Source organism: Bactrocera dorsalis, chromosome 3 (assembly GCF_023373825.1).
Source record: "Bactrocera dorsalis isolate Fly_Bdor chromosome 3, ASM2337382v1, whole genome shotgun sequence".
NCBI classification, from domain to species: Eukaryota; Metazoa; Arthropoda; class Insecta; order Diptera; family Tephritidae; genus Bactrocera; species Bactrocera dorsalis.
Genome location: NC_064305.1, coordinates 57,052,913 through 57,069,158, shown reverse-complemented (window position 1 = coordinate 57,069,158; position 16,246 = coordinate 57,052,913). Strand labels below are relative to the sequence as shown.

Below are 16,246 nucleotides of genomic sequence, written 5' to 3'. Positions count from 1 at the left end.
GCATGTGCTCGATTATTTGAAGAATCACAAAAACAGATGCAGGTTTTTTAAAACAAAATTATTAATTAATGGCAAGTTTAGCAAAATGTTGCTAGAAACTACGTTCAAATTAGCAATACACTCTGTACCATGCAACGTTGCGAAAAGATACATAGTGCATCATTGTTTTTTAGTTGCTCTCCAAGCAAACAACAACACTGTAATGCATGCTCACACAAAATTGTTGAAAACTATTCAAATGTTTGAATATTGTTTCCTTCTACTGAATTCCATTGTTCATAGCTCACTGTTCGTTTAATTGGAAAAGCGCTTTGAGCAACATGGAAAGCAACAAAATAATTAAGTAAAATTATATCGGAATTGTAAATACGAAGACAAAATGCAATCTTCAAAACTGTTTCCAAAATATTCGAATATTTTGTAAACTGTTACTAGTTTTATATTAAAACTTGAGACCTTTGAAAAAATAAAGAATGACGGTGCTTTTAGAACGCTGCGCAGATTTTACTTAAGTCGCTTTTACGGCGCATCCCCTTGTACGGCGTCACCTCCCGTCTCCAGAAAGTCTACATTATTGACAACGGACCAGAGACAACAGCAATGAACATCTTGAGAGAAAGACTTACGTCTCATTTAACGCATGGACTGACTGACGCTTAGTATACGTAATGGCTTAGTTTTTTCATTATTAAAGCTGACGCTTTCCATTTACCAGAGAACTGATACATGAGTGTTATCAAATTTTCCACCGAAGAACTACCGCCAAGTGAAGTTTTTAACTTTTCCCTCACATTTGAAAAACGATGGCATTGAAAAAATAAACGCTCAGGGTCAGTCTAAGACCGAAAGAAAGTCGGAACAGATATCTTCGAAAACACTCCCTATGCACTCAGTATTTGGGTTAGGTGGAAGTCTAGATCCACATGCTGTCTATCTACCCACAAATGGATGTCTGTAATTAGTTTGTATGTCCACCATCCTTTGGTTGAAGTTTGTCACCGTTGCTGCTGCAATGTGATGCATTTGGTTCGCTCCTTTTTTATGCCTACAGACGGCTCAGATAGCTGTTTCAATCATGCGAATTTCGTTTCTCTGGATGCGAATGGGCGGCATACTAACAAGGACTTCAACAGCGACGCTTGATATCGTTCGGAGAGCACTTGACTCAATTTGTTTAGCACATGGTTTTTTGTCTACTGCCTGTATTCATATTGGTTCTGCAGACAATGTTACTGAACTCATTGCTTTTGCTATTAAAACTCGCTAGCTGAAACGCACGCAGCTCTATTGACCATCACTAATTAAGAGCATTATATATAGCTTTGTGCGAAGTATACTCCAGGTGTTCCTTAAATTTTAATTTGGAGTTCAATATTACTCGCAGATACTTCAGCCGCAGATGTAAAGTAATGTCGCCTTCCCCTATGTAGAGTGATATCCTTTTTTCCACCTTTCCGCTTTCTGCTCAACAAGCTCTTAACTTCCGTTAGCAAGCAGACCATTTATGCTATCATTGCATTTGAGCCGGAGGTCATCTATCATCATCTGGAAGTAGAAGTAGTCGACGACTTTTCTCATAAGCGATGAGTTCTTTAGCTGCGGAGATCTATTTTTGAACTTCGACATACATATTTTGCAAGGAGTAACCCAGGCATCTATGTTTACTTCTTCAAAAAACGTTTCAAAGCAGGATCTTTTACTACGACCAGTGGCTATTTTCGTGAGCTTATTAGGGCTTTTAGGTAAAAGTTTCTATTAGGGGGCTTTCATTCCCACCATCCTGGTTATGTCTGGTAGCAGATGACGTGACTGATTGGTAGAGCTCTCTCAGTGTTTTCGTTCCTCCAGTATATTAGCTCTCAATTGTTAATTTATACATATGTATATACCTGTTCTTATATATGTACGTACTTGTATATGGACGATCTGATCAAATTTGACTGGTGCGCAAACCTCTTTTATATAGTGTAAAGCTTGATCTCCATATATCAAATCAGTGTACGTTTGTCAGCTGTTAGTTTACCTTGCGAAAAGTATGTTTGCCGATTTGTGTAATGAAAAACAAATCTATTTCATCACGAACATAAGGATTTGAGCAAAGGTCGTGAAGTCATCGATAACTTTCCTCATGCGAGTCGTTCATCGATCTCTGTTAATGACGTTAACATCGAAAAAGTTAAAGAAACACTGCTTTAAGATTTGCGAATTGGCATCAGAATTTCTCTACATCTCTTACAAACCGACTCACCTTGATTTGTCAGTGCTAGGTTCAAATTAAAACACACAAGCATTTAAAACGTTTAACTCCATTTTGGCATTATGATAAGCTTGTAACATTGTAACGCATGTGTAGAACAATTTTAGAAGTATAGAGTTTTCGACAGGATATCTATTGAGCGAGTTTCAAAGAAAACAGATATACTCTTGAACTTCCAGAACTCGAAGTGCTCCATAACTGGAACTCTTGTATTGGCAATCGAAGTCAAAGTACTTACAAATTTCTTCCATAACTCGAAGCTTTTTTGTGGAGTATGGTGATTAGGGAAGGTCAACCGTATTTAGAAAGGGAAGATACTTATTTTGGTATCACGATAGCGAACAATTCCGAAGAGACTGCAGCTTCGTTTGCATGCCAATTGGTCCAGTTGCCACGGTCACTTGATTAGACTGCGCTAGACTATTTTGGTGGTTCTACTTCAAGACAATAATTTCAGTCTGAGGAGCTCACATCGAAGCTCGACCAGCACGACATCAGTTACAAGAAATACATTTTTTTTTAAAAACTTAACGCAAATCTTGGAGCAAATGATAAAAGAAAGCAAGACATTGGAATGCCCTGTCGGCGTCTGGCACGCGGTGACTCATTCGAAACCAAAGGGATTAATTATTGCTTTGTTGTTGGTTCAATATAGATAAAGATGTATTTCTAAGTATTTTTTTGTTATCTCGAGAACAAATTGTAGGATTTAACTAATGTTGTTCCAGTGTGGGTTCGGATTTCAATATGCTGGTCCATCCTAGTTTAAGCTGATAAACCTGGTATGCTATTCGAATTAAGGTACAGTCAAATTTCCGCTTTCAATACCATAGATGTCAAGGACGTGCTTTGTAGCCGTCTTTCGAAGTACGAGCACCCCGAGCTGTAGCCAACGAAATCAAATTCTTTCTCCTTTGTTTTTATGTTACGTATTCAGTAGTCGCTTGAATAATCCTGCATTTGATGTTATGTAAAGGCAGTGAAATTCCACGAAATTATAAAAAAGTGGGAGTTCCACACAAAGAAATGTCAGTGAACTTCAAAAAAGCACCATCAACACACACATGTTTGTTTGTGCAGAAACTTTTGAGTAACCAAACAAGCGAAGGACCGTGCGATTTCGTAATTTTTGTAAGCTCATACGTGTGTATATTTTTAGGTACAGCACAGTACAAGTGGCAACAAAAATAACTGTAAACACAAAAAGCAACAATAAAGTAAGCAAAAACAAAAGTTTACTCTTTCAAGAGAAGTGATAACAAAAAGCGTCAGCCATTCGCTCGTTGGGAAGCAGCAAGAATAGAAAAATAAATAATGTCTGAAGTGATGCTGGTGTAAAAACATAAACAATAAACAAAAAAAGAAATCTCTTTTCGGAAAAAAGTTAAATGAAAAGCGTAAAGTGTAAAGTGGAAGAGCCATTGAGAGCGCTGGTGTGAAAAAGTGTGAAAATTCATTCTAAACACACTCATGTGAAAGCGTCACTCGCCACCTACTTCGCCATCTTAACGAAGTGGCAACAAAAACCCAAGCAACAATAACAATAAAGGAATAACTACAGTTACAAAACGGGCAATGCCACGAAAAGCACCGGCGACGCACATTCACACGCATGCACAATCAACAAAAGAGCTGTCTGTTTAAGACCCGAATACATGTGTTACAACAACAACAATAGCGATAACAGCAACCATAATAGAAGCAGCCACGGCAAGCGCCGCTGAGACAGCAACTAAGGCCGCCACACAGCACACAGAGCAGAGCCAGCAAAAGCTATAATAATAACCAGGAAATATAGCGAGCGAGTAGCGGGAAAAACACAAGTTTTTGTCTGGAATTTGCCGTCTTGTCTTCCTGTGACGTTAAGTGAACCTCGAGCATTAGCAACATGTTGAAGTTTCTGCGGATTATTTGCATTTGGATCTGCTGCGCGTTCTGTCTGCTGGAGCGCATACAATTGCCCGCCGCCACAGCCGGTAAGTAGAGGCTTTTTACAAACATGAAGACATATACATATTCCCCAGATATACTTATGTGCATATAGTATGTAAATGGAAAGATATATGCGGTTGCAAGTTCTGATGAAAGCTCACATGTATTTGAAGCCTTAAATTTACAAAGTTTGGTAAACTTTTTCGTATTTCATATTTTAGGAACTATGCACAATACTATGCATTAGGGTGTCCGTTATTTTCCCAGTTCATTCGGTACAAAAGCCTCTTGAAATTTTAATTTAAGCTTAAATCTAAATATCCAATGTGAATAAACTCAAAAATTTTTCAAATTCAACCGTGTATAAATCATAATTGATTTCCCATTTATGTAACATGGGATTTTTTGATATCTTGCATTAATCAAGTAAATTTACAACTTTGATAAAGAAATATTCTAAAACAAAACTTTCCGCTGTACAAAAAAAGAACCAATATTTTTTTCATAAAAACATTCCTTTAAAAGTTATATGCAATTAAAATATGCCTCAAATGATCTGAGCATTCACACAAGTGATTTTATACATTCTACGTTGCTCATACGACATGGTGTACTACTAGAGTACAGTATATTTGATGCATAATTTTAACTGCGTATAACTTTCAGGTAATGTTGTTTCAAATTTGTTAATTTATTTACTTTGAAGATAAAAATTTAATTGCAAAAGATCAAAACATCCAATATAAAAAATATAGGAAAAGTGAAATGAAATCAAAATCAAAGCACGGTTAAAAATAAAAATAAAAAGCTGTTTTAGGAGCAACATTAAAACCTCAGGGGTCGTTCGCAAATAGTATTTACTTCGGAAGAAATGAAGATCACAATATGTACACACTTATGATTAACTTTTACAAAATTCTCCCATTTTATTTCATAGTTCCTTGAAACGTTTCACACGATGCTTGTACTCAACACCAAGTTAATTTGTTAGACTAGATTAAGGCTCTCAAAGGAGGAATAATTTAGACAATATATTCAAGAAATAAGGAAAACAGAATTGGAACTCATTCTTCCAGGCTTCATTAAATATGTATTTGGATGTCAAAAAAATGAATGTCGACATGTGGCGGCTACTGGTTCAATCTTCGTAGGTAACTTTCTCAAGAGGTCCCTAAGTGATGAGAGGATACAACCCAACAACATGTTTCTACAGAGTATTATAGTTTTGTTGTTAGCTTAATGGTTGTACGTATCACCTAAATCTAATCAAGATAGATATAGGCAAGGGCGGATTCAAAAATAGTTTTTGAAACATGAAGAATATTATTTTAAATATAATAATAGTCTTTATACAGTTATATATCATGGTGCAAAAAAATTTCAAGTCGACCTACTAATATCAAATCCTACTACATTGAAAAAAAAAAACTCATAAATCGTAGACGTGCGGGTGACAAACTTTATTCCAATGTATAATACTATAGTCAGTTCGTATATTGAATAGAAAACTTTCAAAAAACAAAACGATGTGAGCCAAGCTTTGTGAGTCTGCCGTAACTCCAGTGCGATCAATCTATCTTGAAGCATGTTGGTCCTCAGCCATGTTATCATGTGGTTAAGTGTCGAAAAAGAATATGCAGAGCTCGCATTCGTCACAGGAATTGTGCAGAATATGATATTAAAACTATGAATTTCGGAGTATAGATCTACATTGCAGTTCTTCAACGTTTCCAATTCAGTTGTCATTATCCAAAAGGCCTCAATAAAATTTTCCATTTCTTTGATTTACAAAGCACATACTTTGCAGCAAACTCGTATCTTCGTTCAAATCTTCGCTAATTAACAGAGGAATATGACAGTGAGATCCTGTAGTATTCTTCGCAAGTTCTTACGTAGAAATTTTCGCATTTTGTTTGCTGGCTTTTCTAGATCGATCGATTCTTTCTGAAGAATCACGCTGAGTGAGAGGAGTTAGAGATAGAATATCACATAGGCACATCGAAAAGGGACGGAAAGAGTTTCGGTGGCTGATAATTTCATGAAATCAGTTTTCAGTATGTGGTATGTAATAGTCTCGACATCATGAATGAACTAAGGAAGAGATTTAGTTTGCAATTACTGTAAAATTGCGCCAGTTCGTTCCTTTTCCAGTTACAACAGTAACAAAGGAGGCTCTGTACATGTCATTAAAAAGCGACACAATCGAATCTAAGTCTGTAACTCTGGACATATTTGAATGTATAATGTGACTGACGGAGTAGGGCGGAATAAATACAACCATTTTTTTAAATATGTGGCGAGAACGTAGAAAAAGGTGGAAATTGATTTTCAAACAATTTGACGACTCAATTGATTAATTATTGGAATAAATAATTTTTATAGTAAAAAACAGTTCCTGAGTAAGTTGTAGACTCCTCTATTAAATGGGACTAAGCTCGGCTCAGTTAAGCCACTAGCAGTATAAATTATATAAGTGCCAACACAATGATCCGAAAAATATGAGGTAATACAAAATACCTAGAGAATGACAAAATTTTAGTTAATGGAATTTCATTTGGTGACACACGAGCGATACGAGTGCGAAAACTTGAATCGGATACCTTTCTGCATTTTCTTTCATATCACATTCTCAAATTCTTGTGCGCTTCATGTACATATACCGTTCCGAACAAAACCTCAAAGCATTGCACTCTTCGTCTTTCCTCGTCTACAAAAACCGGTTTGGGTGACAAAAAGAGTCCCCATGAGAACGTAGCCATATGCGTGCATATTCATAAATAGACAGAAGAGAAAGAAAATAACTAGAACTAAGGTGAGAAGTAACCTTACTCCAGTTAGTTGATTGCTTAGAATAGAAAAGTTTATGCTCAGAATGTATATTATCGGTATGCAACAGTGTATATTTACTTTAATCCCGCATTTTAACCACATAAATCCTTTATGCATTAACCATAACAATTTTTGCTCAGCTAACGCACTCTGCAACTGCTCAAGGTTCAAATAAATATTTCTTTAAATATGATAAATTATGCTGGAAGGCTAAGCTGTACGGCGGCACCGTCAAAAAAGGACAATAAAAATGTATGCTTTTTGATGAGCCAAATGTGATTCGTGATTTATGATGATACCCTTTTCATTTTTCGCCCTAGCAAAGTCCTTGACTTGCCGCCTTCCCGCCGCTGGTTTGTTGGCGTTTCATTAAAGTGATTCCCTGCGGCAAAGTTTTCATTTGTGCGGTTGCATAAAAATTTATTTGTGTTCAACAAATTATAACAATGATAAATTGCTGTAACGGTAATGTTAAACTATTACAATGAATTTCGCATTTTATTCGTGCCGAGTTGCAAAAATGCGAAAAGGTCATTTTTCAAAATTCGCTGTTCAAGTTCGAAGTGTTTCGCCGATGACAGTGGCTTTTAGACTACCACGAAGTAATAGCACATAAACGCTGTTGCTGATAAAACGTGAGCGAAACTATGATTTCAAAAATATAATAAATAATTTTTCGTTAGTTCAATTTCAAATTATGTGCTTACTTTAAAAATAATACTTGTTGTGTAATCTGTTATGTTGGTTTGTAAATGTTTAATACTTACAGCTTTATTAACCGCTAGAGAAGGGTATAATGTCTTAAAAGTCTCGATTCAGTACAATACTAATAAGGCATTCATTCGAAATTAAGAACGGCGTTTTATAACCACAAAAAATAACGGGTTAAGTCCCAAACCAATCACTTTTTTCAAATGATATAACTCGATATCGATAGTTGTGTGGCTTATTTTGGGTAACACAACTTTCCTATTCGTTGCAACTAGTAATATTGTATATTTCTCTTTAAGGGTAGTATCAAATTCACTACTTTCGTTTATTACTTCGTTAGTTATCCAAACCAAAAAATTTTGTTCGAATATTAAAATTTAGTTTTCATTTAACCCAGTGGTCTTTCAATTTTTTAGCGCTTTATCGTTTTGAAGGGAATGGAAGTCGTACGGAAGTAAGCCTGGAGTGGTGGATGGGACAGCAGTTCGTATTCGAGACCTCGAGATAATATGTTCTTATGAAAAAGACCTCCATTTTTAAATAAGAGAGAAATGAGTTATTATTGATAAGCTAAGACAGCGGGGTTTATATCAGATCAGATATAAAGACTAAAATATTATAAATTTTTTTGAATACTGCAAAAATTGTATTTGATTTGCCTTCATACAAGCCCTCAAAGGATTCAGTCTTTGATCAATAGGAGCATGCATAGTTTTCTCTTAGTATTAACAACGCTGCTCAAGCCAAAGGTTCTTGAGATTATCCTAATTTTTTAGGGTATTCCACAGGCGGTGTTCTACAACTACCACAAACTCCTACTCGAAGATCATAGTGCCATTCATCGAAGAGAGTATGACTTATCGGTTTTACCATGCTTTGCAACATAATATCCTGCTGATACTTTCTTGTAAAAATTGTAAAACACTTCTGTTGAAGAGGTGTAACGACTTTTCGAGAAACTCCCTACCAAACCAGTACAACAGCTGGATCGTGACTACGTTGCACCCATCGAATAACATTTTTATGACTTTGGGTGTTTCTGTTTCTAATTTGACATTTTTCTTTTAAAAAATTTATTCAACAGTGAATGTATATAAAAGGGATACAAGCAGCTATTTGAATTTTTTCAGCTTAATTTGCTTCAAGCGCGTTATCAGAAGTTGACACGTTGACCGACTGTAGATTTTCAAGTGAAAACTTATATCTAATTGGTTTTGTCATTTATCTGATCAACATAATCAACTCCTTAATATAATTTTTTTTACATTGTAATTTTTGTAACAGAATTTATGGCAGGAATAAGTATTGTAACGGCCTTGCAACAACCTGCGAAATTAACATAAGTGGTAAAAATATTTAATGACAAACTGATATCTGAAAAGTCGAACTAAATAATCATCGGAAGCTTAAGCACCTTAATTTGAAGGTGCTCTGAAGCTGTCAATAGTTGAGCTCAATGGTAATATAATGCAGTTATATTTAAGATATAGGAAAGTAAGGCAATCTTTCAAAGTAGGTAAATTTATAGTAACAGATTCAACTATTGTCCAAATATGGATCAATGAAGGTTTGTAAATTTCCACAATTCCATTTCCACCGATTCAGAGTCTACTGACATGAAGCTAAAGAGCCAATAACTTACTGTTCATTTTCATTCGGTATTGACATAAAAACAGTTCTAGATTGTACCCTTCGTCCCCCCCCTAGGCTGAGAAGATATATATCTATGTCATACCTATTATCCTCTTCAGCTTCTTCATAAAATGGCAAAATATATATTATAAACAAAATAAATAAACACATATTGGGATGTACTGTAAACGAATACCTCAAAAGCAATTGCTCTTAAAGAGGAAACATCGGCAATATCTTGTTTAAATAACAAAAATATATTCCAGAAGTAAAACTCGTTCAATTCTACATGCAATCGCCTTGCAAAGCAGAAATAAGCAATGCTTTGAGAAAATATTTTGCAAAAAGCGCAAAACTCAAAAACATATGCCACTTAAGAGCATCTGCATACATACACACAAATGGTTGGATCTGTAACACTAAGCAAGCGTGTAACATGGAGACTGTAGCATTCCAAGCACTCCTATTGAGTACACATACAAAGAGTTGTAAGTAAATATGTATATCACGTATGAATATATAAATCACTTCAGCTTGTACCGGGCACTTGAGCCAGGCATGCCAAACATGCAAAGCTCCTTGCTTTTATTTCGTATTTACAAGCGGTACTTTGCAGCAAAGCAAGCAAACAGAAGAAAATGTGTTTCCTTTGCCATGAGTTCGCTAAAAAAGAGAAGTAAAAAGCACGAAAAACTTACATAACAATTTCATCGTGCTTTGGCTATTGTTGAATTTTACAGCTCAATGCGAGGAATATCAAACGGAATTATTTATATGCAAATACTCGTACAATTCACGATTTATTTCAATGACAAATGCTCAATATAATAACAATTCATATGCAAGGCGAATAACATGGCAACTGTATAAAAAAGCAATAAAATACATGACTTCAACACACAGACGCGCACGGATAACCGGTAGTCAAATGTACTAGTTAGGAACTACTTGACAACCAGTTGTAAGATAATATACTTGAAAACTGGTGCAAAACGCAAGTCGAACTAGTCAGCTGCGACTTCCCGTTTTATGAAGAAAATAGTAACTTTAACATGTTGATGTCTTAAGAGGTCAGACTTTGGTCACAAACATAACGATTTCATATTGGTCCAAAAAACGGTATATAAGGCACTAGTTTTATGATTAATTATATCATCAATTGTAAGTTATGTTTAGTTGAGGTTCTCCAAGTTTGAAACGAAAAATACTGATTATATACTCGTATATATGTAGATATATATATAAATAGTGTTTGCCTTTTTCCCATAACTTGTTCTAAGACCGCTACTTTTCTAACTAGACCAATTTGGGGCGAATCCACTTTCAGAAACAATTTAAACAGAGTTCTGTTCAAATTATTTGAAAAAGGTTATTATTTCTGAGCCAACTCATTTGAAATTTGTTTCGAGTCTGATGCTTTCCCCTCTCAATTAATTTTAGTATGTTAGACTAGTGCTCATCCAGTCTTTTTTGTTGACAAGTTTGACGTTTCGCTGTAGGTTGGGTGATTGTACTGTTTAATAGAAGGCCATGACCACATAACATAGCCACACTTGGTCGCGTATGCGTATATTTTATTGTTTATCTGTCGCATTTTTCATATTTTTTTCGCCTTTGTTTGTATGCAGAGCAGCTTTATGATTTATGTGCCTACACAGTTTGAAGGAAGGTAAAAGGGGTACTACACATTTCCATTACTATAGTGTATGGAGGAGTCTGCATATAGTTGACTTTAAAAAGAGTTTCGAATAATGAAAAGTAATGTCTGGAAAATTATAAAAGTGAGTTGGTTGTATGATCGAATTAATCGCCAGTGGTCCGTGTCCTTGGAACTGTAGAGCTGTGGCCTCTAAGTACATTTGAATGTCACATTTTCAGGTCGTCACTTGAGTATGTTGAGTCATTTTGTTTGAAACCCTTCGAGTTCACAAACTAATAGCTAAAGAACAAACAAGTTAGTGGTAAGTGACGTCTCTAATCGTGTGTTGGGATAGACATTTCTGAAACACCATTTTCAACAATCTCTTCATAAGGTCAATGTCTGTGAAAATGTCTATTACATCTTTATATATAACAGGTCATGTGTATATTTGTAGTAGTATATTGACAGTAGGCATTCACAATGTCTATAGCATTAGGTACTGGTGTTTCTTTTAGTCCAAGAATTTAGTTTTATTACAAAGTTAAAAGTTTGCCACTAAGTCCTCAAAATGTTTTCGTGGTTGGATAGAATAAATTTCAACCGAGAGGCAAAATTTTCGAACACTTTTCGAGGCAGCCAAGGTAGTATGCCAGTAGCAACGTGCCGAATATTCTCTTCCAAAGCGTCAATCGTATCGGACTTAACAGCGTAGACAAACGATTTCACATAATCCCACACAAATTTATTTCTTAGTAAGGTGTATGGCATGCAGCGACGTCTTGTAACCAGAAGTCATGCACAATAATTGCCTCCAATTCCGGTACGTAAAAATTATTAATCATGACTCTGTAGAGTTCTTCATTTTTAAAGAAATATGGACCACTCATAATATGGACCCGGAGGGTACATTTATAAATGATGAAAGTCTGTCTCTCAGTATTATGTATTTATGATATCACTCTGAAATTTTGTCTACGTTCTTTTCTAACCAACAAACTTCACATTGGAATAGAAAGCATTTTTATTTGAACAACTTTTACATATAGCTGTGATTCAAATAAATCGATGAAAATCAAAACAAAGAATTTTTTACACACGTTCATGCTATAAAAATGCATCCAATCATAAATATTTTTGTTGGACCAAATTTTACCCGGTTTTTCTAATTCTACTCTAGATTATCATCTGTTTATGAAGTCACATGTTATTTATTACTTATTAAAGTCTCCTGAATTTAGACATGACTTAGAAAATAAAAATGTTTACGTAAATATTTCTATGATGAAGAGACCCTTAGTATCAGAAATGATGTTTATACACTTCTCTTCAAGAAGCAGGAATATAAATTTCAGTCATATTTAAACAGTATCGATTTGCATAAGGAAATATGCGATTACTTCGACTTTAACTGAACTTTTGCATACAGAAAATGCCGAACAACTTCAAACTGACATTAAAACAAAATAAACATCCTCCGCAAAAGCTGTCAGCGTCCGCCATGACCATTAGAATGATTTATTGCTAAGTCATCGCCATTACCAGTATTGCCAATGCCCGGCCGCTTCTATTGTTTCAACCTCTGTGCCTTGCGTTTTGCATGCCGCGCATTTTCCAGCAGCCAACGATGATGACAATCCCGAACTGTCACTTTGTGTGCTTTTTTCGTGTTTCGGCGACATTTGTTACCCACAAAAAGAACACAACAAACGCAATAAAACATAAAATCAACTATGAAAAGGGTAATAATATTTGGCGAAGGATTCAGCGCCAAATAAAGAGTCAAAAAAGCATGCAAAATGCCGCGTCGCTATGCCCACGTGCTGAAAGATTGCCAACCAGCGAAGCAGTTAACCCATTCAAAAAGTTCGAGTGCACAAAAAATCGACGAAAGTTGGCAAAGCATTAAAATAGATAGAAAGTATTCGAAAGAGCTTCGCTCCAGCTGAATACCAGTAAATTGTAAAGAAATAAAACAAAATGAAATACTACAAGCACTGCAGGCGATTCGGAGGAGTGAGGAAAAAAATGTTTGCGCAAATACTTTTTTGGGCGCTTTGCGACGTGACTTTCTTGCGTTTTATGTCCTTTGAATGCACACACACACATGCAAGCATAGATACTCGGGGACGTCGCTTCAAATGGCGTATTGATGCGGTTGGCTGACGACGCGCGTTTGGAATGGAAATCAGACACACTTTTTATTGTGCCTTTTTATTTTACGCTCATTATTTTATTGTGTTGGCAAAGCGGCTTAAATATATTTATTTAAGAAGTTTCTTTATTTTATTTCTTTATCAGAGGCCATACGACGCACGTAATTCAATTGCAGTGATTGTTGTTGTCGTTGTCATTGTCGTTGTCGGTGGCATGTTCTATGCGAGGCCTGAGGCGACATGCTAAGCAACTAATTGTTTGAAAAAATGCAGAGAGAACACACTTATACACTTATAAGCTTTCAATTTTTATTGCTTGCTTTAGTCATAGTAAAATGCGTTACTCATACGCCCTGGCAAACAAATTAAGCCAATCAAAATAATACGTTAATTTACATTTTTGTGCGACATTTTACAATAAAACGTAAAAAAAAAATATATATTTCGATTACGTTTCCTTAAAAATCGTTTCTAATACAGTTTTAGGGCGATTAATACTTTTCATTGACGATGGTTCTACCCCATTTTTATTTATTTTATATTTGGGTTCAATGGGCTAGGCACCATATGTCAGTTCAAATATTATATTTTTAAAGCGAAGCTAGGTCCTTCTCGACCTAGTTCTTCCAATGGAGAGGAGGTCTTCCTCCTCCCTGCTTCCCTGGCGGGTACTGCGACGAATACTTCCCGAGCTGGAGTGTTTTCGTCCATTCGGACACCATGCCCTAGTCAGCGTAGCCGTTGTCTTTTAATTCGCTGAACTATGTCAAATTCGTTATTTACTTATATTATTCAAATAACCCAGAATTATAAAAAATTAGCACTGAGGCAGCAATGTTTGCATGAGGGTATAAAATAAGCACGTGCGTAATTTGGTACATGTCTGCTTAGTTTCGAAAACCCTCATAAAGGAGTACAAGATACATACTTAAATACGGCTAATTTTCTTCCCACACACCCACCGTTCACATGCGTGTCACTTATTGTGTTCTTTTTTTTTTCTTTTCTTCCCCAGCCATTGCAGCACCCTTCGAGTATTTCGAGGATCACGACCAACTCTCATACGACTTGGATACCGAACAGTCAAAAGCCAAATATGATACACGTCTGCTGTCCGAGCAAATGTTGAAGTTGGAAAAATCCACTGAACGGTACGAAAGTGCTGACAGCCACGCTAACGGCATAGGCAACAGTGCGACCAATTCCGAACTGGACGAAGACACCGAGTCGGAAGCAGATACGGATGTGGATGATTTGCAACCGCATGAACGTGCGGCTTCGTGTCATAACAATGGCCATAAATACACACACGGTCAAAAGGTAAGTCACGTTGGAGTACATAAGTCTAAGCCGGTGCCCAGACATGCACAAGCAGGCTTTGTCAAACGTACGGCTAATGGACCAGTAGGGATAATTAGCAATGAGGATATCTGTCTACTTTGGCTACTTTAAAGATTTGTTCTCAACGTAAGTTATAACTGTTTTTATGTATAGTAAGTCTAATTCTTATAAAATTTTAGAAACTTGCTATAAGCAAAAACGATCACTTGTCAGAAGTCCTTTGACTTTCATTCACTTGAAAACTGCAGAAACTTTTGTTGCGAAATTTTCCTACAAGGTTCTTATACAAATGTGTAACGAGTAAACTCGAACAAAGCGAAGGAAAAAGTCAAAGCACAGGTGTGTTGTACCTTTTCACTGTTGACGTGCTGCTGTGGCATATGTCGGCTTGCGCATAACAGCCCTATAATTCATTGTTCTGCCGTCTCTAATCCCATACTCCCAAGAGCGCACAGAAATACTCAAGTGATTGTAAACTCACACACACATGCATAGATGGTGATGTATGCACGGCGATTGGGCTTTCCTGTGGCTACTTCCACTTGCGGTACTTAACTCTCTAGCGACAGTTCCTTTAGTGAGACTGAGATTGAGTATTTATGAAATGAAAACTAAACGTGTTAACCGAGTAGACTAGCACAGCCGATCCCATTTTTCTGGATTAAAAGAAGAGAAGCTTAAACTCTTTGTAGTGCAGACCTAGTCACAGACCTATTTGAGATATCCAGTATCAACAACAAATGACTTTCCAATCTTTCTTACACATGGTGGTTAAAAAGTCATCGACCAGCCAGTGAAAGCATTAATACTGATCAGACAATTCAATAATGTTCCCCATACTTTTTTGTACTCGTATGATTATTGTTCAATAATAGAGACCAAGAGAGTAGAGAAAGGGAGTAGTTATTATGATTATTGCGCTCAATAACCAACTTTTGTGTTTGCTCATTTAATAAGCTCGACGCAACGAAGAGAGTCGCGAGACCAGAGAGTCTACAAATACATTAAAATAAAAATTATTTGGTGCAAAAAATATAAAAGTATACTTTCTTAAGGGAAAATGTAATAATTTTTACATACTTACATACCAGTGTTAACGATGGCATGATGAACTCACTCGAGGTCGAAAATCTTTCTAAGACGGATTTCGTGAAGGTCATTCAACATCAGTTATTGATCCGGAATCTATTGACGCTGTGCGAAACCTATAATTCCAAGGTCGTCCGCGACCTATCGTGATATTTAAACAACTATACCTGTAGACATTGGCAGGACACACATTCAATATTACATAAACATTTCATTGAAGAAAAATTTTTAAAAGAATACGGTAACGGTACTTTTATACGCGTCTCTGACAACATGACAGGCGAGAATAGTGAATATATACGAGGTCGAAAGTAAACAGCAGACGACTGTATGGGTTTTTCAAAATTATTCAAATCCAAAAAAGGCTGTTCGCGCCCAAAAGCAACCTGTTGCCTTTTTTTTAGATAAACTGAATATATCGTAATAATGCCACTATAAAAATACTGAGCATTCTGAGAGTACAGAACTATTTGCTTGCCTGTTCTTTCCAAAAATAGGGAAAATCAACCACCGAAGACAAATCTCTCTTGACCACGGTAATGCGAGTTCTCAAACATCGACTGAAACAATTGCATTTTTGAACAATGAAATCATCATTTTGATGAATCAGCTGTATAGTCCTGACTTAGGATCGAATGGCTTCCTTTTCTTCTTCTATTT

General features: G+C 36.1%; 1 protein-coding gene across 1 annotated transcript in view; it reads left to right on the top strand.

Moving 5' to 3' along the window:
- The window catches only part of LOC105229326 (myb-like protein Q), a 103,319-nt gene that overhangs the window by 19,299 nt on the left and 67,774 nt on the right, over positions 1–16,246 (top strand). The window contains exons 2-3 of the mRNA XM_049451799.1: positions 3,417–4,233; positions 14,172–14,476. Of these exons, the coding sequence (XP_049307756.1) occupies positions 4,146–4,233; positions 14,172–14,476 (393 nt within the window). The 5' untranslated portion in view covers positions 3,417–4,145. The remainder of the gene's footprint in view (positions 1–3,416; positions 4,234–14,171; positions 14,477–16,246) is intronic.